At 48.1% G+C, this 27,314-nt stretch overlaps 1 protein-coding gene across 6 annotated transcripts in view; it reads left to right on the forward strand.

Moving 5' to 3' along the window:
• The first annotated feature begins 10,773 nt into the window (after window positions 1–10,773).
• The window catches only part of GALNT16 (polypeptide N-acetylgalactosaminyltransferase 16), an 82,953-nt gene continuing 66,412 nt past the window's right edge, over window positions 10,774–27,314 (forward strand). Inside the window, exon 1 of one of the 6 annotated variants that reach the window (XM_065686758.1) lies at window positions 10,774–10,893. In XM_065686758.1, the coding sequence (XP_065542830.1) occupies window positions 10,861–10,893 (33 nt within the window). In that variant the 5' untranslated portion in view covers window positions 10,774–10,860. Of the gene's footprint in view, window positions 10,894–20,893; window positions 21,252–23,067; window positions 23,126–24,003; window positions 24,073–24,128; window positions 24,220–27,314 lie in introns of those variants that run through there. The other 5 variants (XM_065686756.1, XM_065686755.1, XM_065686761.1 and 2 more) reach the window with 5 other exon arrangements.

The raw sequence follows: 27,314 nt of genomic DNA on the forward strand, positions 1-27,314 counted from the left end.
TTTAGGTGCTGTCCTGGCCTGGTTGTGCTGGTCAGTCATGATGGCTACAGATCTACAGTTCTGAAATAAAAAACTTAGATTTTGCTCAGCCTGAGCATTCATCTAGGTTACCCCAACTTACCTCCTGCACTAAACCATGCACATCTGTCTGCGGAGGAAGAGAAGTGCCATGGCTCTCTGTGTAGACTGGCTTTCACAACATGGAGTTTTTCTTTCTGTTACTTATCTGTGTTTCTAAGCTTGCCCAAAGTAGGAATTCCCTGCAGCACTTGCCTCCATCCTTTTTTTTTTCCAGTGTTTTGCTCATGTGAAACATGTGCTTTTCTAAGAATATGGCTGGGTATGTTATCTCCAGAGGCACTCCTCTGTAGTGGGACTACCGAGATACACTGTGGTAGGTTAGCTTGCCTTCCCCCATGGGCTACAAACTGATTTCTGGCTTCCCAACACTGTGGTTTGCCTTTTTTTTTTTTGGCTTTGCGGTAACTGACATTATTGTATGGTGCAGGAATTACCAGCTGAGCAGCATTTTTGATAGTCTGGCAGTTGGAGGTGCAGTAAGCTGGTGCTGCATTTCTGAGCAGACCATCTATGACATGTTAATTATGCTGCTGACAGACTTGGCATTTGGAGTGCCTTGGTTTCCTCCTTTGACAGTCTTTAAAGGTCCCAGCTGTCACATCCATGACTGACGGGACTGAAGACAACGTACCCCTGTGGGCTTCTTGCATTTTTCACTGTTTGGTATGCGCTAATGGCAGCTATCTTCCTGTTGCATTTCAATTGCTCTGGCTTCCTAGGGAATATCTGAACTCCACCCTATCTGCAACATGTTTTTGGTGTCTTTTTTCAGTGAAGACAATGTGGTTAGCCTTGAGGAGTACCTCATTGCCTCAGCCCTGTGCCTAAATGCCTTTGAGGAACTGGGCCTTTTGCATGTGCAGAGGGAGCCTCTGAAATAATGAATCAACATGAGCCACTGCCAGTGTTCAGTGTTTTGTACTGATTTAGTCACCTCCAGTCTGAACCAGTAGGTCAGTTCCCATCACTGCTTCTTGATCTCCGCCTTCTTTCAGGACTCCACAGTGTATATGCTTCATTCCCACAGTCTGACACAAACTGTCATCCCCTTGATGTTCTCTGGAAATAAGGGCCATTTTCAAGGCTTTTCTCTCATTTCTGCATAGTGCTGTGTTATTGACATAAGGGCTTTCCCTACCCTCAGGGGTATGTTGTTCTAGAGAAAGGGAGAGGCAGTTTGAGTTAAGTGCAAGCAAGATGTATCCAGCTTTCTCTGTGAGCTTTCAAGGGAGCCACAGTGTGCCCTCTTGTATTAGCCCAGCATCAAGGGAGTTTTGTTGAATGCTTTTACAGATAGACAGGGTAATGCAAGAGAACCACCATGGTTGAGCTTTATAAGGGGAAAATACCCCAAACCAAGCCAAACCAAGAGAAAGCCAAACAGACATGCAGGAACATAATTTCCCATATTCAAAACAGATTTCTCTTATCACCGTGAATTCCACCATGAAGAGCAGGCACCTGTGGCAGGGATTTTCTGATCCAAGGTTAGTGGTGCATCTTCTCGCTGAACTGTCACAGTGCTTGTTTCTGTCTTGAATTAGCCAGCATGATACTAGCTGGAGTCTCAGTGGTGTTAGTCGCCAGGAAACAGAGCAAAACCACATTTCCGTTATTTTCCTTCGCAAGCTGTTGGAGTTCAGTTTCTGAGGTGGGGGGAGTAAAGAAAACTGGGAAAAAAAAAAAAAAGAATGGATGGAAACTTTTACTGTAAAATAGAGGTGTTGTCTTCAGATAACAAGAAACCATTTCCTTGTGCAGGGAAAAACTCCAGCTTCAGCTGTAGATGATATAAAATATGCCTTCTCTCTTCTTTGCTTAAAAAAAGGAAAGATTGTGCAGTGGCTAAGGAGCAAAAAAGAGAAGACATTTATGTATCTCGGCACAAATGTGACAAGTCTGGGAAAAAGATACTAGGCAGCTGTCAGAAATGCAGGCTTAAGAGAAAAACTGCCTGTCCAAACTCCCTCCACAAAAACCTGCTGCTCCAAGGAGCTGTTTCACACTGTAGTGTGCTCCGTGACTATCTGGCATGTATCTCTTTCACACTGATTAACTGCAAGTCTTTTCCAATTGATTGTCCTTTGAAAAATGCCAAATAGTACTTTGCATCAGCTGAGATCTGCCAGTTGCTTTTCCCTTTTTCCTCTGTGCCCTGTCCGGGACTTTTAGCCATAAATAGAAGTAGAGAGACTGATTGCTGGTGGCATGTGAAGGAGTGTGGAACCCCTGTCAATGCACTATGAATAAAGAAATAATTATCCCTACTTCTCTAGCAAAGGCTACAGAGAGTCCAAATCTGAGCTGTAAGTGTGGTGTGTATAATTTTATGTCAGGTTTTTGCTATTTGGATAATGTTTTCCGTATGTTTTAAAAGCATTACACAATCTTCTGTCCCCCTCTGTTTTTCCAGTGAAATACGGGTAGCAATGCTAGATGTTCAGCTGCACATCTCAAAGCACTGTGCTGTTGTCTTAAAGACCAGCTCTATTTTACAGATATTTACCCCACATTAGAAGAACAGTCGGTCCAAGCAGTAAAACGGGAACAGAAGAAATACTTACGGAGCCCTGGAAAAAATCAGACCAGACCACCTGTCTCTTGACAAATTGGTTACAGGACAGAAAACTGCCTTCAAGTACGTGTTCTGTGCATGACAGCCAGAGGTGGTGCTGAGTATTAGACCCTCAAGAATACGCAAGTATTTTTTTTTTCCTTTGCCTTATAAATGGGCATTAGGACTCTTAATGCCACTCACCACTAGCTCTGTGCCTTCAGTTCTGCTCTGTTACCAGTGTACAGTGAAATATTAGAGGGTGCTCTTGCTACCAGCAGTGTGGAAGCCCCCCTGCTCCAACTTTGCATGAAAAAGCCGAGGTGGGGTAAATACAGGTAGATAGATATAAGGGCTAAAAAGGGTGGGTTATCTTTATTTCACTTACTTAGCATAATCACCAGTTAAATCCAGAAGGACTTCCTGCTAGCCATCACCTTTTAGTTGGATGTGTTTCACTGCCAGCTGTAGCTAGTCAGTGGGTTCGTAGCAAAAGCTGTTTTCTTATGACAGGCTGCAGTAGGGGACAAAGAAAAGTAATTGCCATAGCTACAGGTTTGCACTTGGGTAATAACCTCAACCATCTCTCAGCCTGCCCTGCCATAACCCTCGAAGGAAAGGACCTGAGGGAAGCCTAGGTAGGTCCTTGTCCTCCTAGCTGCCTCTTTTGCTCAGGACCTGCCACTCTGGAAGCTGAGTCCTGTGCTCTGCTGAGGACAGCTACATGGAAATGTGGCTCATGAGTAAAGGCCAGAAGAACTGAGTTTGTCTGTATCAGGGGAAACAACTGAGGGACAAGGAGATAAATAAGAAAAACATTGTGATGAAGAGGGGGAGATTTTTGTGGACTGTTTTCTAATCTAGCTGTGACAGGAGGTTATGGACTTCAAGTTGAACAAAGGAGATCTGGGCTAGTCATAAAGAAACGCTTCCTTATGGTATACACTGCTTCATGACACAGGTCACATCGCTTCCTTGCAAGCACAGTGACTGTGCTCCCCAGCTGCAAACCATCTGTGCTGCCCACTGACAAACCTGGAGGTGATAAACCTGAAATATTTTAGCTAACTGTCCATGGACATTCTGCTCCCATGTGCACTATGTGCCCTTCAGTCACTTGCTGCCAAGACTGACAGGCAGTGCTTCTCTCTGAACTGCTTTAATTAATGTGTGCCTGCTCTGGATTTTTATAGCTCTTAAAAAGTAGCAGTGAGTGGTATCTCTTATCAGAGGGAGGTTTTATATCGCTGCTGTGAAGGTTACCATTGCTACTGCTGGGGAGGTGACCTTGGCGCATATTCCCTTCTCTTTGCTTCTCGCACGATGTGTTCGCACCACCCTTTGCTCTTCCTGTCAAATGCTTCAAGAAAGGACATGTGAGCCAAATGGGTTTTTTCTTGGAAAATGCATCTTAGTAGCTTTCCAAAATCCCCTGCTCCCTCAAGAAGAAATATGAAACCAGATCTCCCAACCTGAACAAACTTTCTCTAGCTGGTTAAGCGCTCATTGTTTTAAAATCTGAGGGGATTCTTCGCTTAGGGGAGACAAAGGAGTCAGTGCCCTCACCAGCCTTCTTTTTCTATAAATCCCTGTGAGTTTGTTGGGGAGAATTTTTTGTGTGTTTGGTTGGTTGGTATTTTTTTTCCCTGGGAAGTGGAACTGCTGTACAAAGAAACAAATGGTGCTGGAATCAAGATGGGAAATACATGCCAGTAAAACCAGCATGATCTTCTCACTTCTGCCCTTACTTCTATCTTACTTCTTACTTCTATCCTGAACAAAGATGAAGGGGGAAGCCTGGAAAATACAATCAACTTGAAGGTGATTTCAAAAGCCGTGGGGTGCTGTGTCTTAGGCACACTGCAAAAAAATACCCTAAATGGTCCACTAGGACAAGGATGGGGATGTAACAGTTGCTGTACTGAACTGAATCCAAAGTCTAGTTCAAGACAATTTCTCTGATTTTAATGGTCAGTAGTGAGAGCATGGTTCTCCCCAGATAGCTCGTTTTTCACACTTCATATTTTCAGGGTGAAAACTGATAGATATTTCTTATGGTAGTTTGAGGAGGATTAGGCAGAATTTTTCTAGCAAGTATCCTATCAGCAAGATGTGCCTGCCTTGCTGGGGATGAACTATGTGGTTAGCAGGATTTAATTTCACCTTCCCTTCTCTAAATACCTGCCAGTGAGGAGGCTTTCAATGAGTTGGCTGCCTGAGAAATGTCAAAGTGGCCACACATGTTCCTACCAACACGAATTCCCAAAGTGCATTTAGGGTTTGAAGAGGGAGGAGAAAGACCCTGATTGAGACAACACTGCTTCAGCTGGCTTCAGAAAGGCTCCTGTCAGTTAACAGCATTTTACAAGGAAAAACTTCAAAGTCTTCACATGGATAGATCTTCAAAGTACTCTATTCTCTATCTGACTATTTCTCTCAAGGATGAGAGATGCAAGTAGTAATAGCAAAGGTAGTAATGGGTGTCTATGGAATGAAGCACTGTGTTCAGACAGATTTGGTGGTAAGCTACACAAGCTATTTTGCGTGTTCTAACCCTAAAGACTTCTATGCCCTGTCTGTGCTGGTTTGTAAGATAACTTCATGATGATCCAGCTGGGGAGATGGACAACAGTGGCAAGAAGACAGAGGAGCAGGTATCATCTGTTCAGGCTTGAAGAGCACCATGCTGTGCCTTCAACAGTGTCGTGGTTTAAACACAGTCAGCCGCACAGTCTCACTCCCCCCGCTCTTCTTGCCCTCCCCCTGTTCCCGGAGGGGTGGGGAGGAGAATCAAAAGAATGCAACTCCCACGGGTTAAGAACAGTTTAGTAACTAAGGTATAACACAAACCACTACTGCTACCACCAATAATAAAGGAAATAACAAGGGAAGAGAATACAGCACCTCACTACCAGCCGACTGATAACTCCCAGCGCAACTGAGCACCGACTGATACCTAGTCCAACCCTGCAGTCAACTAGACCTTCCTGGTGACTCTCAGTTACATCCTGGGCATGACGTGCTGTGGTATCAAATACTTCTTTGGTCAGTTTGGGTCAGGTGTCCTGTCTCTGCTTCTTCCCGGCTTCCCCTCCTCCTTGGCAGAGCATGAGACTCAGAAAGTCCTTGGTCAGACCAAACATTTGAGCAGTAACTAAAACCATCGGTGTTATCAGTGCTGTTCCCAGGCCGAAAGTCAAAAACACAGTGCTGCACCAGCTACTAAGGAGAAAAAAAGACTGCTACTGCTGAACCCAGGACAAACAGTGAGGTACTTAAATGTCAATGGTCCTTACTAGCTATGCTGGTGCATGCCCACTGAGATGCATCAGGTGAACTGTTTTCTAAGCTATTGCAGACTGCCTGAAGAGGACCTTCTGCCCTCTGGATGCACCTGTCTCTGTCATGATAGCCAGAAATTTAGACCTCACTTAGATGGTGTTAATTATTATTTTGGTTGGTGGTGGATTTTTGGATGGTCCTTTTGTTTATCTAATTGAATTTGATCTGCTGCTGTCAAGGGAGGTGCGAAGGTCTGTTGTGTGGTTATAGCTCATTCCCCTGGCAATGCAGTGCTATAAACACCTCTAATCTGGCAACTGGTCCATCCTGAGGGACCTGCACTGATTTAATGCTGTCAGTGTATTTAAGCAGTATTGTGAATCAACAATCCCCTCTTTCTTTTAACAGTGAAAACATGTAGTGAGTAAATGACATTTTTTCTAACAACAGAGAATAAAAGGCATTAAATCTGTGTGTCTCAGCCTCAGGCTCCTGGTTAGGGGCATTTATGTACTGCTGGCAGCCTGGACCCCTCTGTGACCCAGCAGACTTGTACAAAGGAGCCTGCTGAGGAACTGGGCACTGGATCGTCACTGAACTGATGTGGGAGGTTGTCACAGCACAGGGGGCCAGCCTGCCCCAGGAGCAAAGGAGTAAGTGGTGGTCCTGGGGAATGGTGCTCCTCTGCTTCTCACTGCAGTCATTACAGACCTTACAGTTGCACCTTGTGCTTCTGTTCCTGTTAATTTCACATCAAGGAGACCCAAAAGACACACAATGAATGTAAATGGCTCACGGCTCCCTCAGACAGCTCCCATGGGGAAGTCTGTTCTTGTCATTTCTAAAACCTCAAGTTCCTAGAAGGAGCTGCTGGTGCCCCAGTAGGTGCATGCTTCAGCAGATGAGGTAGCGGCAGGCCAGTGCACCTCCAGAACAGTGTAGTTAGAAATGGTGTAACAATACGGAAAAAATGGTTCCCACATGCAGCAAGAGGAGAAGGAATGCACAGAAATAGAGTTTGGGGCAGTTTAAGGAGACCAAGCTGCTGCACAGGATTTTCAGCGCCACAGCTGACTGGTTTCCAGAGAGGGAAAGGAAGTGCTTCCCTTAAGTTATGTCTGCCTGTCCCACTTCTTCATTTCTGACCTCCCTGGCATGCATAAACTGTATTCTGAGTCTCACTCAAAGATGTGAACTCCTGACTTCAATAAATCCACAGCAAGGCATGACGCGTGGGCTGAGGTCAAGAAATGGCAATATCAGTGGAAGCACAAGATCAGAAGTACCTGCAAACCCTTCCAAGTCTCGGTGTGCTGCTTGTAGCTCATTTACTGACTTCTGCTCAGTCTGAGAGCAAAAAAATGGGCACCTGGATGAAACTGCATTCTGCCTCCATTCAGCTCATAGAAGTCAATGCCAGGTCACCGGTTCCAGTGTTTTATTAGTGAAAGAAATGCATCTGAGCCAAAAATGAACTGCAAGTTTTGTAATTTATACTGTAGTGGCTGGTGGCCTAACTGTGCATGGAAATTTGGGTGCGCCCCAGTCATGATGAATGGGCAATGTCTTAACAGTCCGATACCATTACAAATCATTTCTGTTGCAGATGATTTAAGACAGATTCAGATTTAGATGGATACGGTGCTAGTTGCACACCAGATAATAGCCAGATCTTCTATCATCCTTATTCCTCTCCCCTGGTAGCCCAGATTCACCAGCCCTCAGTTTTGTCCTGCCTCATCTTCAGTGACAACAATCCATCTTCTGTTCTCCCCCTTCTTCCCTACCATACACCTAATGTTCACTCGCCCTGGTAATTGGACTTCCTTTGCTTCCCAGGAGGCTTGTCAGAAGCAGCCAGGGCAGGGCTGAGTGTGCCCATGAGAGGAACATCCTCCTGGCTTTTCTCTACAATGCATGGGTCACTTGGCTGAGGAATTCCCCAGAATCACTCATCTGGTGAGCAGTCTCTTGCTGCAGCTCCCTCTGAGACTCTGGGAGTTTGGACTTCAATTTCCAGATCCATCAGACATATTCATTGTAATTCCCATTTGTCATTCTCAGCTTTACTGATTCAGACCTTTCATTTGCCACTTCCTCACATCATAGAAGGTTGTCAACCTGTGTTTCTTAATGACAGGGCTAGTTTTCTGCCAGCGAGTAGACAACACTTCTCTTCCTTCACTGTTGATTACACTTTTTGCTTTTTCTTAGCTCTGTTTTCGTATACTTTTCATATGCTTTTTGTATTTTTTTCATATGCTTTTCATAGGGCCTGATCCAGGCCCTATCGAGAACCTGTGAAGGAAGAGAAGGCAGGAGGAGGGAGGAGATGGAAATAAATGGAGCATTTGCTTCTCTTTGCCCATTAGGGATTGCAGTTTTTTCCTTTCCTGACTGTAGTGATTTTTCTCCATCTTCTGTAAATCTCCATCCTTCTCCATCTGTTTCAACTCAGTCCGTCTTCCCTTGCTGTGTTGCACTTCCTCCTCTCTGCTCTCCTAGCTCTGGTGCACATACAACCTGCTGAAGAAAACCCATGTGTTTCTGACAATGTCTCATGTCTGCTCTGTATGGGGATGCACAGACGGATTTGTCCCATAGCTATCACATCATTTTGCACTTTACCGCATGTGATCTGGTCACAGTCTGATGAGGGCCACTCCTCCAGGTTCAGGTGAATGTGAAGGCTGCAAGGGCCATGGTGAGATCATGGCAGCACAAATCTGTGCTCATTTCAGTCACGAGGCAGCCTTTAAGCTGGTCTTATTTGATGCTTTCAAATCAATTTAAGACACAGCTCAAAGCAAGAGGCTTGAACACGTTTAAATTACCCTTTAAGCTGCTGTGATAAAAATGGCATTGAGGCCAGGTCTGCAGGAGCAAAGTCAGACACACAGGGGCTGACATGGCCATGGTGGACCTGGTCTCTGGCTGTGCATAAGGGGCATCTGGCAGCTGTCACCAGCCTGCCTGCAGTGTCCCACCAGCTCTGGTTTTCCTCTTGGTGCACCATTTACAGTGATGTGTCCTCAAAGGCAGTTAAAGGCAGGGCACCATGCAGGGGCCATCTTCTGAAGTGCCACTGGAACACATGAAAAGTATTTGAGGATGCTCCTGGCAAGCGAATCTGGCTGGAAGCTGCTGAGGAGGGACCCTGGTCCAGGCCAGGACGAGAACTGCTACCCTTGTCCTTCACAGCGATCCTCTGCTCCATGCCCTAGGCTCACCCTGCTCCACCCTGAGGACATGGTTTCCTCTGTGCGAGGGGAGAGCACCTGGTGGTGGTGGCAGAACCCCTGGGCTGCTCTCAGGGGCCTGCCTGTGTTAATGAGATAGCTTTCAGCTGAACGTGGCTGGCAGCATCCTTTTACTTATTTACATGCCATCAAGGCATGTTTGCCTGTTTGAGGTCTGATTTCTCTCGGTGAAAAGAGAGGCTGAGGCTGGTCAGGGATGAAGCATACATTTTCAAGCTCTCTTGTGTGTTATACTGCAGTAATCACAGTCCTTCCCTGATTCATCATTGTGCAAGCATTTTCCATCCATTTGGATACATACAGACCCAGGCCTGGGAAGGTTCACAATGAACTTGCGTATGGGATGTGATGAACGGGCTAAAATACAGGGTTAGGTCTGCCTATGGTTGTAACGCATGGCCATCCCTGGCTACAGCAGACTAAGCTTCTCCTTTCCAGTAAGTTTAAATCCATGGGAAGGGTGTAGGTACACTCCCAAACCAGAGTCCTCACTGATGCCAGCACCTCAGGTTTGACCATATCTCTCCACATCCCTCACGTAGAGGAAGCTTTGTCTCTGAAATCTCAGTTCTGCCTTCACATCTGACCCTGCTTCTGTACTGAGTGAAACCCTACCCTCTCCGGTCCCAAATCCAAACCCTCACAGTAAGTCTATACCTGGCAGGCCTGTCTTTAGTGTATTAGCTGCTCTGCAAGAAAAAGAAGAGCTGGCAAAGGAGGGGAGACTAACTGGCTCTCTGATTTACAGATGCTTTTGTTGTGAAGCACCTCAAAAATGACCATTTACAAGGGTAGTTTGTGAGAAACAGAATGAGCCTCCACTGGAAATTTTCACTCCACTTTTCTCCATATCTTCCAATTTTTTTCCTGTTTGACAAGCGTTGCTATTTATGTGCTGTAAGAATGAGAGGTAGGATTTTCCTTGCATGTACCAGAAGGGCTTAATCTCAGGCCATTCCTTGAGAATAATTAGCTGCAGCAAGCTCTGCCTCATCTGAGAGGTATGAAATGTGGCTCTTCTCCTTGGCACCCCTGCTTAGAGTGGAATCTAATGAAACTGGATCTTTGCTCTTAAACAATAAGCCATCTTAAATCTGGATCTTGGTCACACTGTGAAGGCTGGAAGGGAAAGAAATGCCCTGGGAGATTCTGTAAAGGCTAGACGTGGGAGCTGGATTTTGAAGTTAGGCTTCAAAGCTGAATTTCACAAGGGTGACAACAGTGGCTTCGGGTGGGACAGAGCTGGGAGGGCACAGCCCCCATCTTCAGACAGAGCAAATCCCAAACACAATGAGGCTGCTTGTATGACAGCCTTCAAAGGCAAATGAGGATGTGATGTTTGGAGGGCAAAAAAGATAAAATAAAATATAAACCAGATAAAATCTACTTGAAATGTGTTTTGTCCTCAGTTATCCTGGGGAGGCTGCAGAAGCCCCTGAGGGCTGGAAACCTGTCAAACCGAATATCTCCTTTAAAGCTTGGCAGGGACCAAATGGCCCTATGAGACACAGCTGTCCTCCTGTCGAGCTCCTCCCTGTGCCTGATGATAAAGGAAAGCTGGTGCTTCCTTCCCTTTGTGCCTGCTGCCCACAGCTGCCCTGTTAGGAGCTAGGTAGGGAAAAGTTGCCTCCACATCCCTGGAGACAAGGATATAGGGTCTGCTGCTACCTAGCCAGGGCAGGCATGTGGCATGCAAGAGCCCAGCGGATGTTTGAGGTACTGTGATGGTGGGGCCTGGGTTTGCCCTGTGCTGGAGCTGGGACAGAAACTGGCTGAGGTGGCTGCTTAGTAGCAGGAAAAAGCCAGGTTGCAGAGCAGGGAAGGCTAGTATCATCTTGATGCAGAACTGTCTGCAGGTGGAGACTGCGCACAGATGTACATGGGGCTTTAAAACTTGGGCCTATTGATTTGGTTATTTTTGTCTGTATAGAGTTTACTGTGTTAAAACAACCTGTGAGTATACTTCAGCAATATGATCAGAATTGCTGTACAGAGCCTTTTTCATCCTCTCTTTCTGCGAGGAAAGGTACATTGCAGCAGATGCATTTGTAGAGGAATTACAAGCATGAGCAGCTATATATTTGCTAGAGACAGTACATTTCTTTGATCTTGCTGTGACCTTCAGACAGAAATGGTCAAGCTTGTAATGGCTTTTAAATCCTGTGAGAGGTATTTTCCTTTTCTTCGGATAGCACCAGAGAAAGGAGCGTCTGCTGCAAACTTGAAACTGATCTAAGAGTGTGAAACACACGTGCATGCATGTGATAATATATTTCTGCATCTGAAAATGCTGCAGTGATGCGCTGAGCATCTCTGCAGGCATGCAAGCATTCAAATGAAGGAGTACCACTTCTACTCACAGTGGCTTAAGGAGTTTCTGCCATTTCTCATTCCTTTTTCTGGATGCTGTGCTCCCACAGTGGGAGCTCTTCATTGCCAAGCCCTGTATTCAGGTATTCAGGTACTGGAGGCGATTGAGGAGTTACTTTTTAAATGATGAAATTTCTTATTTCACATTTTCTGTCCCCCTCCTATGCAATAGTGCTGGAAGTAACTTTGTTTAGCACTTTCAAAGCATTTACCTTTAGGGAGGAAAAAAATGTTTGCCCTAAAATGTGGATGTTTGAAGAATATGAATCTGACCTTCACTATTACTATTACAAATGTAATCTCTGGTACATTCTTTTATTATACAGTGCAGGTTAGGAAGATATCTTCCTAATGATGAAGTACCTTGCTTTTCAAGGGGAGACAAAAAGTCTCTATTTGGGGAAGGGAAGGCAAGGCTGGCTGACAGGGCAAAAATCATGGAGTCAGTGGATAGAGGATGGATGAACGGGTGAAGTGCCATGCACCAAATACCACTGTTGGAGGACCAGAATGCACCTGGTGACACATGTAGGAGGTTCTTTTACAGCGTATTAAAGATAGTGTTGTTGTACAATGGGTAGTGAAATATTGGACCTTGCTGGTGGAAAAAGACCCTACTAAGAGGTTAAGAAGATGACATTTTCTAGCAGACCTTCATGGGCTATCTATCACAAAACATACTGGTATTGGGTGTGTTCATGGTGAGGCTGTCAGCTTGGGCACGAGCACTGGCGAGATCTGGAGGAAAACTGTCCTCAGGTTTGCATCTCCAAATCTCCTTCCATTCCAGGGGACCCAATCTGCAAATCAGGGATCCCCATGTGCCTGCTGCAGGACTCGGGGCTGGAAAGGGTCTGCAAGTGTGGAGACACCAAACGGGGATAACGTGAACTCAGTTCCCTGAAGTAATGTCCTCAAACACTCGTCACCTTCAGTTGGAGCCAAGTGCTCACAACACCGCAGAGCATCAAAGTCAGTCCATGCATACCTGCGCTGAGAAGCCAGCTGCCTTCAGGGAGGTGGCTTCTGCCAGCACTTCTCTTGCCATCCTCACTGTCAGTGTACTTTTTGTGCTTCATTAATTCTGGGTTGTGGTATGGCACAGGTCAGCCTGGCTTCCCTGTCCTCCTGCGCTGTCTTGGGACTTAACCCCAGTGTAGGAGAGAAACACTGAATGCTAATACTGAACCCCCAACAAAACAAATTTAGATGGGTTGAGCAAAGAGGGGTTGGGATGTCACACACAGGCAGCTGACTCGCTACTACCAGAGGCTGGGGGCTGGAGCTGAGCAGGGATTCAATCACCAAGTCTTGCCAGCCTGCTGCTGCTGAGGATTTCTCATCCAAAATGACCAGACCTGTATGATCCCAGTGCAAGGGTTCCTATGGTGGATGACATTATAAAGTCATGCGAGGATACCAGTTCTGTTTCTGCAGAGCTTCAAAATAAGTTAGCGGCACGTTTGCAGAAGCTTAGCAATACCTGGATTGCTGTTGAAGCGATGGGAAGGAAATTGAAAGGGATGCTGCCAGCTCATACTGTGTGCCTTATTCTTCAATCTGAAACGGTGTATTGATGGAGTTGTCTGTGTGCTGCCCCATGGAGTGCCCTGGTGTCTTCCAGACTGACACAACCACTTGCTGGTCTGCTGCAGGTCAGCAGTTTTTATTGGTTGTAGTTCCCCTGGGGCTTGCCATCCTTGGAGCCCCTTCACCCACATCCCTTGGAGTAAAGCTGTTCTGATATAGAGCAGACAGAAAAGGCAGAAACTGATGAATCTTTAATACAGTGCTCATCTGCCTGCATCTTGCAGTGATACCTGGTGTCCTCTGGACTCTAGTCTTTTCCCTGGCTTGTTTTCTATTCCTCAATTTCCACCTGGAGATGGATCTCAATCCCTGCAGGCAGAGGTTCTAGGATCAGGCTTGCTGCATGGGCACTGCAGTGCCTCTGGAGTTGACTGATTCATGCCTCCTGTTTCTGGCCTCCCCTCAGCCTGGAGTTTCTCACACTTAGTGCCAGGGCTGGAATGTTTTGGAAAGTTTTCCATTAATTGTCTAGGCTATTTTGAGCATTAAAGCTTCAAAAAAAAAAAAAAAAAAAGGCAGATTGCTGTGACTTTTAGGAAAGTTGAGCATTTTTCATTGCACTCAGCTCAAACCCAGCCTGCTGTAGGGTGCAAGCCCCTTTTATGGGATGTGTGAGAAACTGGGTAGGATATTTTTCACAGGTTATTTCCCAGATTGGCATGTTTTCATGTGCAATTCCCCTGTAGTGAAAGACAGGATTTTCATCATTTGCCGGATGAGCATTTCAAGCTGCTTCTGCTTTGCAGCCAACAGGACTGTTACGAGCACTAACCTGGTAGCTACGCTGAGCTGTAAAAGCTTTGAATTTCTATGAGGATTAAATTGCAGTTCAGGTCACAGTCAGCGCTATGATGGGCTGCCAATAAAGGAAAGCAAATTGTTGTCAGATCGTAATAAAAAGATTCTATTGTTAATTAATTCTGAGCACCAGAAAAAGTGCTGCGTGCTTTACCATAAAGATGGGAAATAAATCCTCGTCCTGGAAAGGATGCAGCAAGGAAGAGAAGCAAATGATTTGGGGTGAGAAACAGAGGTAAGAAAAGTGGTAGGAAAGAGAGTGAAAAATTACATCATGCTGATTATATGTGGATCTTCTAGTTAAGAAATTGTATTAATATGCAATTATTGCTACTTCATTATTTATCCTGTTTCTGAGTTTTTAAAAGATGGCACACTGGGTCCATGAATTGTTTCTGTGCTGTTGATATCTCCTGCCTGATTCTGCTGTAGCTCCACTCCTCCATCTGGTCTTGCAGTGACAGACAGGCTACCTGGCTCAGAGATGGTTAATGGCACCATCTCCCAGAGGGAAGAAGGGATGTCCTGAATTCCTGCTAGCCATCTCTGAAGATTTTCCTGGCTCCTCCGCACTGTCAAAGGAGATTCATCTTGCACTGTTAGCCTTTCAGCAGGCATTTTTTCCTTTGTACTTGAAGAGCACAAGTGCCGTGTGGAACTGTTAATTACAGCTTATTGGGAATTCTTCTCTATGCTCTCATTTTCATTAAGAAACATGCTCATGAAAATAACTTTAAGGTTACAGTGACCTTAAGCAGCACATAAGACAAAGTTGTTTAACTATACAGCTGAAAGCAATTAGAATCCTGGTTCTCAGTTAGCCTTGAGCTATTTTCCTTAACTTGCTCCTGAGTTGCTCCCCTCCACCACTTCACTGTTCACACGCTGGCCAGAAACAACGACCCAGGAGGTGTTTCTATCCTGGTCTGCATATATGCTGGCCTAGGCAGTTAAATGCAGATATAATTGGCATCCACTCCCTATACGTATTCCGACTGGGCACGAGGATAAACTAAGGATGGAGCTGCTCCCAGGGGAAGGATTTGTCTGTCTGGCCTTTCTACAGTGCCTGTGGCCATGGCATTGGTGGTGAAGGGCTGTAGATTACCTGTACAGTATCAAACTCTAGGTAGAGGATGATCAAGACAAGCTGTTGGGCTTCTGGTGTACCTTGTAGTTTCCCTATGGTGACTGAGGCCAAAGATGCGGAGGGTGATATACAACCTGAGGCACAGCAACATGGATTTTCAGAAGCCCACACACATGCCCATGCCCTCTGACCAGCATGAGAAAGCTTCTTCAGCCAAGAAGAGTATTTCAGGCAGCTTCGGAATTTGAACCATGAAGATGAGTAACGCAGAAAATGTTTCATTTTCTTACCACAGCCATGTGGTGGAGGATGATGGCATGCCCCATCTTGGGAATGCCAGTGCCATCTTGGCATTATGGTATGGGTAAATGTGTCAGAGGTCTACAGGGGTAAGATTTGGGTCTGTATAAAGAGCATGGTGAGATGTTATGGTCAGACCACCAGAGTGGCCTTTCATCTGTCATGGGCAAAAGACTTCAACTCCTTCTGCCTATTTGGACAAACACTTCCTCTTCTCCCTCGTTTTCCTGGAGTTTTCCTGAGTTGAAATAATGGAGGAGCTCTGAGTCCTTTCCCTTCAACAGTCAAATTGCTTTCACTGGCTCCTACTCACCTATTCCTGACTGGGAAGCAGACCATTGACCCTGCTTGGGAAAAGACCAGGACCTTCACCAGGGAGGGTGAGTGTCCAGACCAGGGATGGCCCAGAGGAGGAGGAAGGCGCCACTTGGTTCAGAGCAAACCACCCTGGAATGTCACACCTTCTCCCAGGCACCCTGCTCTGCCTATGCAGAAAGAGCTCCCTGAGGAGGGGTCTCTTGTGGAATACACCTGAACCGAGGCTGCTCTTCCCTTGCACAACTTGCCTAGGAGCCATGACAGAAGCTTAGCTAAGAAAAGTATCAGAGCTGTTTCAGCTATGTGTATGTGGATGGGCTTTGGAGTGAGAATTAAAACAGGGCACTCCTGTGGCTGGAGGGCTATGGGGAGCTAAGCTGTGTTCATGTCCTTTTTCCTTTTGGCTTCAAAATACGTGACTTTCTTGATCTTCTGTCTGTAGCACTTGCAGAAAGTAGGCAGGAGCCCAGCTGGGTGCACAGTGCTTTATGCAAGGTGGAGCTCAGGATGGCTGTGGGCAAGAAGAGCAAGTCCTCTCATCCCAGCAGGATAATGTGCCACTCTCATTTCTGTCTGGAGCATGACCCACTCCAGCCCCTGAATCCTAATGCTATTTTCTTTAACTGTTCTTAGCTAAACTCTGGATGACTTCATTCAGACTGTTTCCAGAGTCTAGACAGACCTTATATTGCTGTTTCAGATGGCACTTCCGTGCCTGGAGGCCACAAATATAGCAGACCTGATTTCTCAGATCAGAGTAGCGCTAAGAAAAACCTTTCTGTGTTCTCCAGATGTTTCTTAGTCGAAAGCTCAGTTATGTTTTCTGTCAGATGACTGCAGAAGCAGTCACTGTCTCACCATAACTGCAAAGCAGGCACACTTCATTTTTTCGGATGACAAGTCTGGATGATGCTTGTCTTTTCCCCTGCAACAAAGATGGTCTCAATTTTATCTGAACCCAAGACACTGGGGAATTTTGGACACCAGGTCTGTTATCCTAGATGTTGTTATTGAGGCTCTCAGCCAAAGACACTAAAATGGCTTCTCGAGAGCACTGTTCAATATTCGTGACCCTAGGAGATCTCTTTTCTTTGGAGGTGATGCTGACTAGGGCCTTAGCGATTATAAATTAAACAAGTTTCTCAAACCCTACATAAACTTCTTCCATGTAGCCAGGCATATTCCTCCCTCCCCATTCCATATCTAGATTACTCACCAAATACTAGAGCTATGCTTCTGCTAAAGAATCAGCTACCTGGATTGTCAAGGGGTCTCTTCTACTATCCCACTGTACAAAGCTTATCACAGAATAGGAAAAAACTTAATATCTCTAACAAGGAACAGCTATAAAGGAAGCTGAAAACAGAGCAAGTGTGGTGGTGGTGGTAAGGCCCCATAATTCTGCTGTGAGGTTTGTATAATCTTGATTTGTTCAGTTTATTGTATTATGGTTCTCAGGTCACTTAGGGCGTTTATGGAATTACCTGATGCTTTTGGAAAGATCGGCAGTGAAGTATTATCACTGTTAATATTCATCGTGTGTCTACATTGCAGGTTGTGTTGAGTAGAGATCTCTGTGCCAGACTGCTTCTGGTACTCTTGTTATCCGTAATGGGGCTGGCTCTAATACCTGCATGCAACATCACAGCTTACAGTATAGCTGTACTTGAACAATTCATATTGTCAGAGATCCCTGTAGAAACATAAGGCTAGAAGTGTGTCATCTTTTAAAAAGAAAGATGAGATTTTGGAGGAAAGCTCTGTGGTCAGAAGTGAAATCATTGCAACAGTTTGGACCTCAGAGCTAGTCATCTTTCTGGTGAGATATTTGGATCCTGAAGGTGAAACATCACTGTAGAGACACTTTAAAAGCATGTGGAAGCCTGGTGCTGCAAAATACATGCCTTTTCTGCTGCGGGTGCGCTGAAGGTCCTGCCTCCTCCTGGTCAGCTAGAGCTTCATCAGCACTCCCTATCACTTTCCAGCTCAAATAGGTCCCAAAGCTGAGGCAATGTAAATAATGGGTCTGTGCAAATGTGTCTTCACTGTGCTGAACTGGGAACTTGTGGACAAGTGTGAGCTGCTGTGCCAACAGCTCTGAGTGTAGGTAACTCGGTGCTTTTGCTGTGCCCTTTGCTGGGTTCCTCGACTAGAGCCTCTGCTTCACCTGAGCTTCACCATCCCTTGCTCTGGGTGTGTTTCCGCAAGAACAACACATGCAGAAACATGGAAGAGAAGAGAGTAGAAGCAACTTTCTCCTATGAGAAAGACTCCTTGGACTTCAGCTTGTCCTTCCTACATGAGAGCTGACTTCTGTCTGGGGCTCTGCTGAGGCTTGCCTACAGAGTTCTGCACTTATTTCTGATGCTTACCCATAGGCCATCCCTTGAAAGGGCCTTGAGGTCTTCAAATGAAAGGGTTAAATGATCTCAGCTGTATTTTTCTTGTAATTAAGGAATTGTGTTACTGAAGGAAAGCAGTGATTCTGCACAGGAGGGTTCCTGTCACTTGCGTAAGTTGTCAGCAGCCCACATTACCCAGGTAGTACAAGTAAACTCAATTTTGGTTTGTTTTGTTTTTTTCTGTGCTGTTTTCTAAACTGCTGGCAATCCTCTGGGAATAACAGGATGTGATGGGGACAGAATAGCAAAAAGGGCTTTGGCAGTGTGTTTTGCAGGCATAAGAAAGTGCTGCTGAGAGCTTGGGAGCCTCTTCCCCAGGACCATGAGCTCATTACTGACAGAGCACCCGCCAGCATGCAGTCAGCTTTCAAACCTGGAGTGTAAGGTGCTTCCAGGAATGAGGGCCAGCTGGGCACAGGCACCTGCCTGCTGAGCTCTGCCATGGGCGGTGCAGTCCTGTACAGCTCCCTGCACGTGTGCACATCAAGTGCCAACAGAACCCCATCTCTCTGCTGACACATTCCCCTGGGCAGTGACTGCAGTTCTAAAGCACAGAGGGACCAGATCACTCTGCTCCCTTGCTCCCCTGGCACCCACTTAGCTTTGGGGTTGATGGCTGCTCCAGGCAAGGGGAGGCTTAGGGTCAGCTCTAAGAGTGTGAGGCTGTACTGTAGTGGCGGCAAATGCTGGGATTTACTAGCGGATGGCAAATGTTAGACTGCACTTGCAAAACCGGAGTGGTGATGCTGCGGAAAAAGAGGGCTCCTCCAGCCCTTGTTCTGCATAAGGAATAAAGTGTGAGGTGTCTTTGCCCTGAAGGTGGTGTCTGCTGTGGAAAGGGAAAAGTCCTCAAAATGATGCTGTACCTGGCGAATCTGAGGAGCTGGGTTTCTGCTGAGCTGCTGATGCTGGGATCGCCTTGCAGGGGACTTCTCAACTGTCAGAGACTTGTCTGAAACTGAGATACTTGTGGGGTGAACATCACCACCAGAATGATTGAAAGCATTGAGAAGTATGGTGTACAGAGGCAATGGTGACAGCATGGCAGCTTGTAGGGTGCATTAGCAGGAGGGCAGCCAAGGAAGAAAACAAATGGCTGTGGGAAGGCAGGAGAAAGTGGTCTTTTCAGTTCAAGTGTTGGGGCGGAGGTTTTTCTCCTGTTTCTCCCACATTTATCCATCACTGCGTGATTTGCTTTTCTGTAGTGAATTTCACACAATGGTGAGAAAAGACTAAGAAGGAATCAAGCAAAGTCTGTTATGATCTGCACAGTGGTGAAAGAGAAGGCACTGTATGGGGCTGGCTCTGCTGTCACAGGGACTTGGACGTATCCTTCTCCCATCTCCTTCCCTTTTCTGAATCCTGGACACAGCTCCTCTGCCTCTCTTCATGTCCCTCTGCAACCTAGGCAGCTGCTGCATCCAAACTCAGACAGGAGAGCAGCTGCCCTTTTTCTGTAGGACGGCGAAAGAGGCAGAGAACAGTGGGAGCTCAGCTTCCACAGATCACTCATACCAGTGGGCTGGGGAAGCTCGGGTTAATCATGTTTTGTTGACCACTTACAGGACTCTGGTTTTGCCTTGAATGTCTCCAACTTCCCCTTGCTGCTGGCTGTGATCAGATGGCTTGGGAAGCTGCAGGTGGTTGATGAGTTATTGGGGAAGATACCTTGGAGGATTTAAGATGCTTTGTAACAGCTTTCTGTGCTGGGAGTGTAGTGTGCTGTGCAGGGCGGCTGGTGTGGAGCCACGATGCAGCCCTGGGAGGTGGTGGTCCTAGCAATAGCTCTCTGTCCCAAGTGCTAGCACAGTACAAGTCTGACAGAGTATTGTGCTATGCTTCATGAAACAAGCAGTGCGCAGGCAATCCTGGAAGGGCAATTTAGCAGGGCAAGTTGCAGTTACATTTAGAGGGATTTGGCCAAGAAAAGAAAAACAGAAAGTAATTTAGAAGCCCTGCTCCCATTTTCTGTACAGTAATTCAAATCCTCTCACCCCCTGCTCAGGTGCCTTGGGGGCGCTCACATTTTCTAAGTGTGTGTGTCTTTGTCGGTCGTTTTCTGGGTAGCTCCTCCTGCCCTCTCTAACCCTTAAGCACTAGTTGCAACAGCGGCTGTACTGTGCCTGAATGTGGCTTAGTTTCATGAGCTGGGTGGTCTGTTGCCTAAGCTGCCCCCAGGGCTGGATTCAATGAGCTTTTTAACACTACAGCGTTGGCAGTGCCCTGTAATGTGGAATTGTATCATCCTTGTCCCTCCACTGCTTCCTTTCCTGCAGGGCTCCAAAGGCCTCGTGGATGTAGCGCTCATCCAGACACCCAGCCCTTGTGCCCACGTGTAATTCTGGGTGGTTGCACGTCCATTTTCAGCCCAAGAGCCTTTCCTTCTGTGAAACCACTACGGCTTCAGAGTGAGATGCTTCCGGGGATGCACCCACCTCTGTGGAGTGGGCACGTAGATCCCGTATGCTATGGGGTGCACGCGTGCTCGCTGGTCACCAGCCTTATGGCACAGAGTACTCTGCGGCGGGGGCCACCGAGCACAGGGGCCCGGGCTATAGGTACGGGAGGCTGCCTCGCCGTGTCACCGCCTAACAGCAGCTGCCTCGTGCGGCTGAGCCGGGCCACCCGCCGGCCGCCGAAGTACCCGGTTTCCCAGAGCTGCCCCGCTCCAGCTGCAGCGCAGAGCGCATCCTCAGAGGCGTCGGAGGCGGCCGGCGGGCAGCGCGCAGCCCCGGCGCCCATTGCCGGCCGGGGGCTCCCCCGCCGGCCAGGCCGGGAGGAGGAGGAGGCGGAGGAGGCGGCGCGGAGCCCTCCGCCCCCTGCGGCGGAGCGGGGCGCGGGGGGAGGCGTTAGGACCAGGCGGCGGCTGCTGCTGGGCGGTGCGGGGCCGGAGCGGTGCGGGGGGAGCCGTTCCGCCGCCTCTCGCCTCTCTCCCGTCGTTCCTCCCGCAGCCGCCGCTGCCCGTCGGGGCAGCGCTCCCAGGCTCCCGCGGGCCGCTCGGCATGAGGAGGATCAGGGCCAATGCCATCGCCATCCTGACCGTCGCATGGATCCTGGGCACTTTCTACTACTTATGGCAGGACAACAAGCCCCGCTCGGTGGCCGCCGGCAGGTCCGCCGGCAGCGGTAGCGGCAGCTCCCGCGGCGGGCAGAGGGCGGCCGGCAGGCTGGAGCTCCGCCGGGAGGAGAGGACCATCCCCCTCATCGTGAGTGAGCCGCGGCCGCACAGCATCCCGCCCTGCCGCGGCGGGGAGCGGGCAGGGCTTCGGGCTGCTCTGCCTTTGTGGCAGCACCCGTGCTTGTCACCATGGCAGCCGCGACAAGCGGGGAAGCAAGGGTGGGCAAGCCCCAGGGGAGGCGAGCAGCGTCGTGGGGAAAGTATCTGCGAGTTGTCTCCTGCCCGCCGGCTCGCCGGGCGCTGCTGCTCCGGCTGCGTGGCTGTCCTTGGCCGGGAAAAAGGGAGGGTGAAACGGCTGGAAGGGGTTTGGTTCGCGTTCAAGAGGCACGTACTTTATATATGTGTATGTGTAGGGTATATGTGCGTGTGATCGCAGGTTTTCCCCTCAGACCAGATCAGAGCCGTGACCTCTTGCAATCCCTTCCCCGGCAGCTGGGCTCTGGGCATCGGAAGAGGGATGCAGGCAACATCGCACACACACACACACTGTGAAGCTGGTACCAGCCTCTGCCTTGGCTCCCTCTGCTTCGCTGCCAAACGCGGACCGGGGCGCAGCTCACAAGCTGGGTCAGTTTTAAGCCAGAGACAGCAGCCCGTGAGTGGTGCTCAGGCCAGGGTTTGGGCGCGATGGGAGATGAGGGGAGCTCCTGGGGCTCCTTCTTAACCCACAGAGTGCTAGTGATGACCTGATGTGCTACTTCAGATTTTATTTGAAAGCCCCACTCTCTGCCCTCACTGGATGTCTGTGGACTCAGTAGGGTGACAAAATCGACCTCCTGGCTTAAGGATGATGAGGACCTTACTGCTCTGTCCATGGAGGAGGTTTGTCCTCTTTCAGGCTGTGTAACAGCAGCAGTAAAGCTCTCCCAAATCTAGGCAATAGCTTCATAAGAATAAACCAGCCCTTGGAGCAAAAGTGCCTCAGCAATACCATTCCCAGGAGTGATCCAGCTGAAGCAGTTCGGGAACCGCACTCTGTGTCACTCTTTGGCTGCAAATCCATTTATCAGCTGGTTACGCACACATGGAAGCGAACAAAAGCAGCAACAGCCTGGTTGGGGTTGGAGCAGGGGCCGGGTGCCGGGGCTCTGCTTCCTCCTTGACTGGGTTTTTGGCCTGTTGACTCTCTTTTCTCCCCCTGTAAAGTGGGGTGGCAGGTGGGGGTGGGTTTGGGAAACCTCGTGAATGTCTGGGAAATGCTGTGAGAGCATCCCTAGCCCTTGGGATGCAGGGTGGAAACCCTTCAGCTGAGACCCTCGGCCATGTCTTGCAGCTGCCAAAACTCAAAACTGAAGCTTTTGGGCAGAGCAAGGATGTTATTTGCTGCTCATTAGGGCTGGGGGCTGTCAGCAGTTGTGGCTGCTCTGCTGAGAGGCTCTTTACAGAGCAGGGCTACGGAAACGAACACAGTGCCTCTCAGACGAGGGGCTCTTTGTGGGTGCTGTTACTGCCGTAGCCCTTTGGGTGTGCTGGGAAATGTTTTTGAACTGGCCGGGGCTGAGTTGAACAAACGGAGGATTTGGAGCACTGCTGACTGTTGGATTCCACCTTAGCAGTGGGGGAAGCTGCCCCTGAGCCCTTGATTCCTTCTGCATGCTTGAACATGCTGCTGTGGCAGTTTTATTTCTCCGTTCCCCTGCTTATCCCATCCATTTGTTATTTTTTTTTACAGCATTCATTTTGCTCCCTCTCAGAGGGCTTGTGAGGTTACATGAATCCATATCGTCTGCTAAGTATATTAAAACCCTCGGGAGGAGGATGCTGTGGCAGTGCCGCACGTTGTTATGTTGCCGCTGTTGACGGGAGGCGGTATGTGCTCATAGCTAACCACAAAGCCTCTCATTGCAAGCTATAGTGCCGTGTGACAGCCGCTCCAAAGCTGGTCCTGCTTCCAGAACAACGGTAAAGCATCCCAGCTCTGCTCCACACCTGAAATCCCTTTGTGGGGAAATATATTCATCCTTCACCTCTTCTGTCCCTCTGTCACTGGAGTATGCCAGCTCTCCTCCCCTTAAGTCTTGGTCCGCCTGGCAGGCGGCAGCTGGGACAAAGGAGGAACCTCTCCTCATGCACCTGACAGTGGGGCACAGTGGAAATATCACATCCTGACCTGCCACAATCTGTTTGCATGGAGAAGGGAAACAGGGGGGGTTCTGGTGTTTGGGCTTCCCCTGGTGCATGCAGAGTGATTTCCTAAGGGTTTGGTGGGTTGCCATAAGATACAAGCTGGTAAAACGCAATGTGTGTGCTGTTGGAGCTGTGCAGTGGCACGGCTGTTGGAGAGCCTGGAGGGCTTCACTGCGATGGGAGGTAAATACCGAGCTGTCCCAGCACGACCTCTGCCTGTGCTGCTGGGTGGAAGCAGGGAAGTGACTGCAGGCGAGCATGGGGCAGGAAGGTTGGCGGGGTCTGGGGACATCACCTCTTGCAGGGGATGGTACCTGGCTGGGGTCTGAGTAGTTGGTCTTGTGAGCTGAGTTGACCGTGTGAGCCTGTGGGGCTATAGCTGTGCAAGCCGTCCTCAGCACGCATCCTTCTCCAGTTCCTGGGTGCACAGCGTCCAGGCTAGGGCACTGCCCACTGCCCTCTCCCAGCTAGCACTGAAAATGTGCTGTTTCAACTGCCCTGCTGGAGAAATGTAGAGCAGCAGCTGTCCTTTTGCAATGCAGAGCCCTCAACCCTGAGTTCATTCCCCGCAAAGTTGGATTGCTTGACTTAATATATAATGGCAGACTTGTGTAAGAGGAGGCGTGCCTATGCTCCGCCTGCTTCTCGTGTCCTCGGCCTCCTGCAGAGCCACAGAGACAAGCTGCCCATTTTGATCCAGCCTTTGGTTTCCTCTGCTCCGCGTGAGTGATGGTGTTGGAGTTCAGGTTTGGGCTCATCTGCGAATAAGGGTGACTCATGTGACTTATGGGTCTCTGGAAAATATTTTCTCAGTTTTCTGAAGCTGGCTGCTTTTCTGTCTGGGAAAAAGAAAAAGTCTTGTCTTTTGGGTGAGTCCAAGAGTTCTGCTCTTGTGTCTGTGCTGGGACGCTTCAAATCCTGGGCAAATGATGGTGAATTACGTGGCTTCTAAAACTTGAATTACTTGCTGGCCTTGTGGGCTTTTTCCTTATCCTCTCTCAATGCAAAGAATAAAAACAGTCCCTGGTACAAACTACAGTCAATTGCAAGTCTCAGTTTGAAACTGGTTTCTTGTTGTTGACCTCATGTTTATTAGCACAACTTTAAACTTATGAACCAGATGGCTGACTTCTTGGAGTCAGCGAGGGAAGTCTTCGACTATTAAAGTTGGGGCAGAAGGGCTGTCAGAGATCCATGTCCCAGAAATAGCTTGTGCATTAATAGTAATTCTCCCGATCCCTGCTTTATATCCAGAAATCTTGACATGTGCTCTCTGCAGCAGCCTCTCCCCAAACGGGTCCTACAGATGCCTGAAATAAACATGCAGAAGTTGATAAAGGGCATGGCTGACTATGTGGCACAATGAGCCCCTGCGTGCTTCCCCTTCCACCTGGGGTGGAAGCATGAGTGAGCACCACAGTCCTAGGAATGCATTTTTTCTCTGCATCACAGCATAGTTTAATTTTAATTAGGAGAAGGATCCCTGGACCCTCTAATATTTGGTTTGTAAATTGAGTGTTTCTGGAGGGCGGACTTCTTCCCTGGGCTCTTCCCTGCCCTCCCAGGCCGCAGGTTGCCTCCTGCTCCTTGGAAATTTCCTGGAGGCAGAAGCTGTGCAACACATCTTTCGGAAGGACATTGGCATCGCTGGCTTGATTTCCACACTGCATACAGGCACTTAATCATTCATCGCGTGCTGCTTATCTGCTTTAGCATGGTGCAGACATGGGCAGAGCCCAGGACTCCTGCCTCTGAATATTGCATGACCAGATTTTCCTCTCGTCTTTTCTAGCAGGAAAGCAGCAATGTGGCTCGAAGATGGTGATAGAAGTGTATCATTAGTTAAATGCTCTAAATCATGTTAGGCTGGTGCCCAGCTCTCTCTGGAGCAAGCATGCTGTCTCTTAACTTTGTCCTGCCAACTTGTGTGACCTGTGTAGCTCCTCTGTGACCCTGTTTGGCAGCTGAGAGACCTTGTATTGTAATACTGGCTCAGACTGCCTGGGCTCAGCTCTCCTGACACCTCTCTACCATGTGTTCAGCTGTATAAAATGGGCGCAGGGGAAATGAGATCAAGGTGTTCTTTTCCCTTATAGCAAAGAGTTTCCAAATGCTCTGCAAACACTGCTGAACTGAGTGTCACCTGCCTGTGGTGAGACAGTGAGTGGGAGAATCCTCTGGGATGTGCTGCTGCTGACAATTGTCTGTAGGCATCGAGCAAGTTGGTGAGGAACGATGTCAGTCGTTTGTTTCTCACTCTTGTTTAGACACAAGATAGGCAGTGGCCGGGGTTTCCCTGCTTCTCTGAGTAGCCAGACTGTCAAGTTTACCCACACGTGTACTTGCCACTGTGTAAGACTACGTTGATGTAGTCTTCAGACCCTGGTAGACTTGGCCAAACAATGCACTCTGATGCATTTGTTTTCTGTTGCGTTTGCCTGTGGGTACCTGAATCCCATGGAGCAGGTACTGCTGATGTTCACTGTTTGTGAATTATTTTATTCCCATTCCTTCATCAGATTCCCTCTGTGTGCAGCTTTCAGGGATGCTCTTTCCATCACAAGTGGGATAAGCTGCTTATCATGGATCAATAAGTGATACCACTTTTCAGGGACTTGTATCCCACAGGGCTCCTGCATGTGTGCCTGCCAGAGGCAGGTCTTGCAGGCTCAGAGATCCTAAATAATAATAAAAAGAGGGGGAAGAACACTAATTCCTTGCATTGGCATATTATCAAGTTTGTGAAGTACAGGTTTGATCTCATGGCCTGCTGTGCTGTGGAGGGAGAAGGCCTAATATTTAATAAGATGCCACAGCTCACTTCAGCAGCCTCCTTACTGTTTGACTCTTACCAGGTTGCTCACTCTGGCGTCTCCTGCCTTTCTGGGGCAAAGATCAGGAACATGGCTATATGGGTTTCTTTCTGCTCTTATGCTGGGCGGTTGTGTGCTGGGAGGTGGGGAATGGCCCTTAATACTTGGGGGTTTATGGCAGCTGCTCCTGCTGGGACCAGACACCTGCAACACTGATTTTGTTGGATCTCTGCGGATCGCTGTTACGGCAGATGAGAGGCCTGTGCCAGCTCCCTGGGAAAGAATGACTTGCTAACTATTTCTCCAGAGGTATTACTGCAGGAGGAAGATTCAGTGGCAGTTTGACAGCTTAATATTTTATTTACACTGTTTATGTTTTAAAAATGTGGGAACGAATGCTGTTTGTTTAAATGGCAGAAAACTATTTCATATTTAATTCGTGCTGGTGGCCCATGTGGTGTATTAAAAAGTAAAATAAAAGAAATGGTTCACAATAATGGTGTTAATAAAATCCAGTTGGCAGCTTTGGCTTTAATTGTTAATCACAGTGACAAGGTAGCTGCAGCGAGGTAGCTGGGGCTTGGGCAGCATGGTGGTCTGGGCAGCCTGGGGTGGTGTGCAGGGCAGTTCTCCTGAAGATGACTCCTTTGTTTTTACCATTTTGTTCCCATTAAATAAGTGGGTGAAGCAGCTGCACGTTGTAGCAAGCTGAAGCGTTCTGTCAGTGTGCAGCTGCTTCCCCGCACAGATTTGGTTTTGTGTGCCTAAAATGGCACTAAGATTTCAAGGCTAAAAACTTAGCAGTGTTTGCAGGAAACAGAAGCCTTTGACAGACATCTCGGGTCGCTGTTTGCTGTGGCTGAAACCTGGCCAGGAGCTTCATCCCAGGGTCAGGAGTCACTTGAAAGGCAAGTGGAGAAGATGTGCTTTTGTTTCAGCAGCAACGAGCTGGGGCTGCTGTGTTGGAGTGTTGAAAAATGACTTAGTTATTCCTAGTAGAAGAACATGCAGCCTAGCACAAAGGCAGTGAAAGAAACAGGCAAACCTGCTGGGGATGAAGCACGTGGGTCAGTGGGGGACCATGGCTCGCCTGTGCCATACATCATCTCCCTTCTGCAGGGAAAGCCCCAGGGCAGTGATGTATCTCTTGC

The sequence above is a fragment of the Lathamus discolor genome, chromosome 6 (assembly GCF_037157495.1).
Source record: "Lathamus discolor isolate bLatDis1 chromosome 6, bLatDis1.hap1, whole genome shotgun sequence".
NCBI classification, from domain to species: domain Eukaryota; kingdom Metazoa; phylum Chordata; class Aves; order Psittaciformes; family Psittacidae; genus Lathamus; species Lathamus discolor.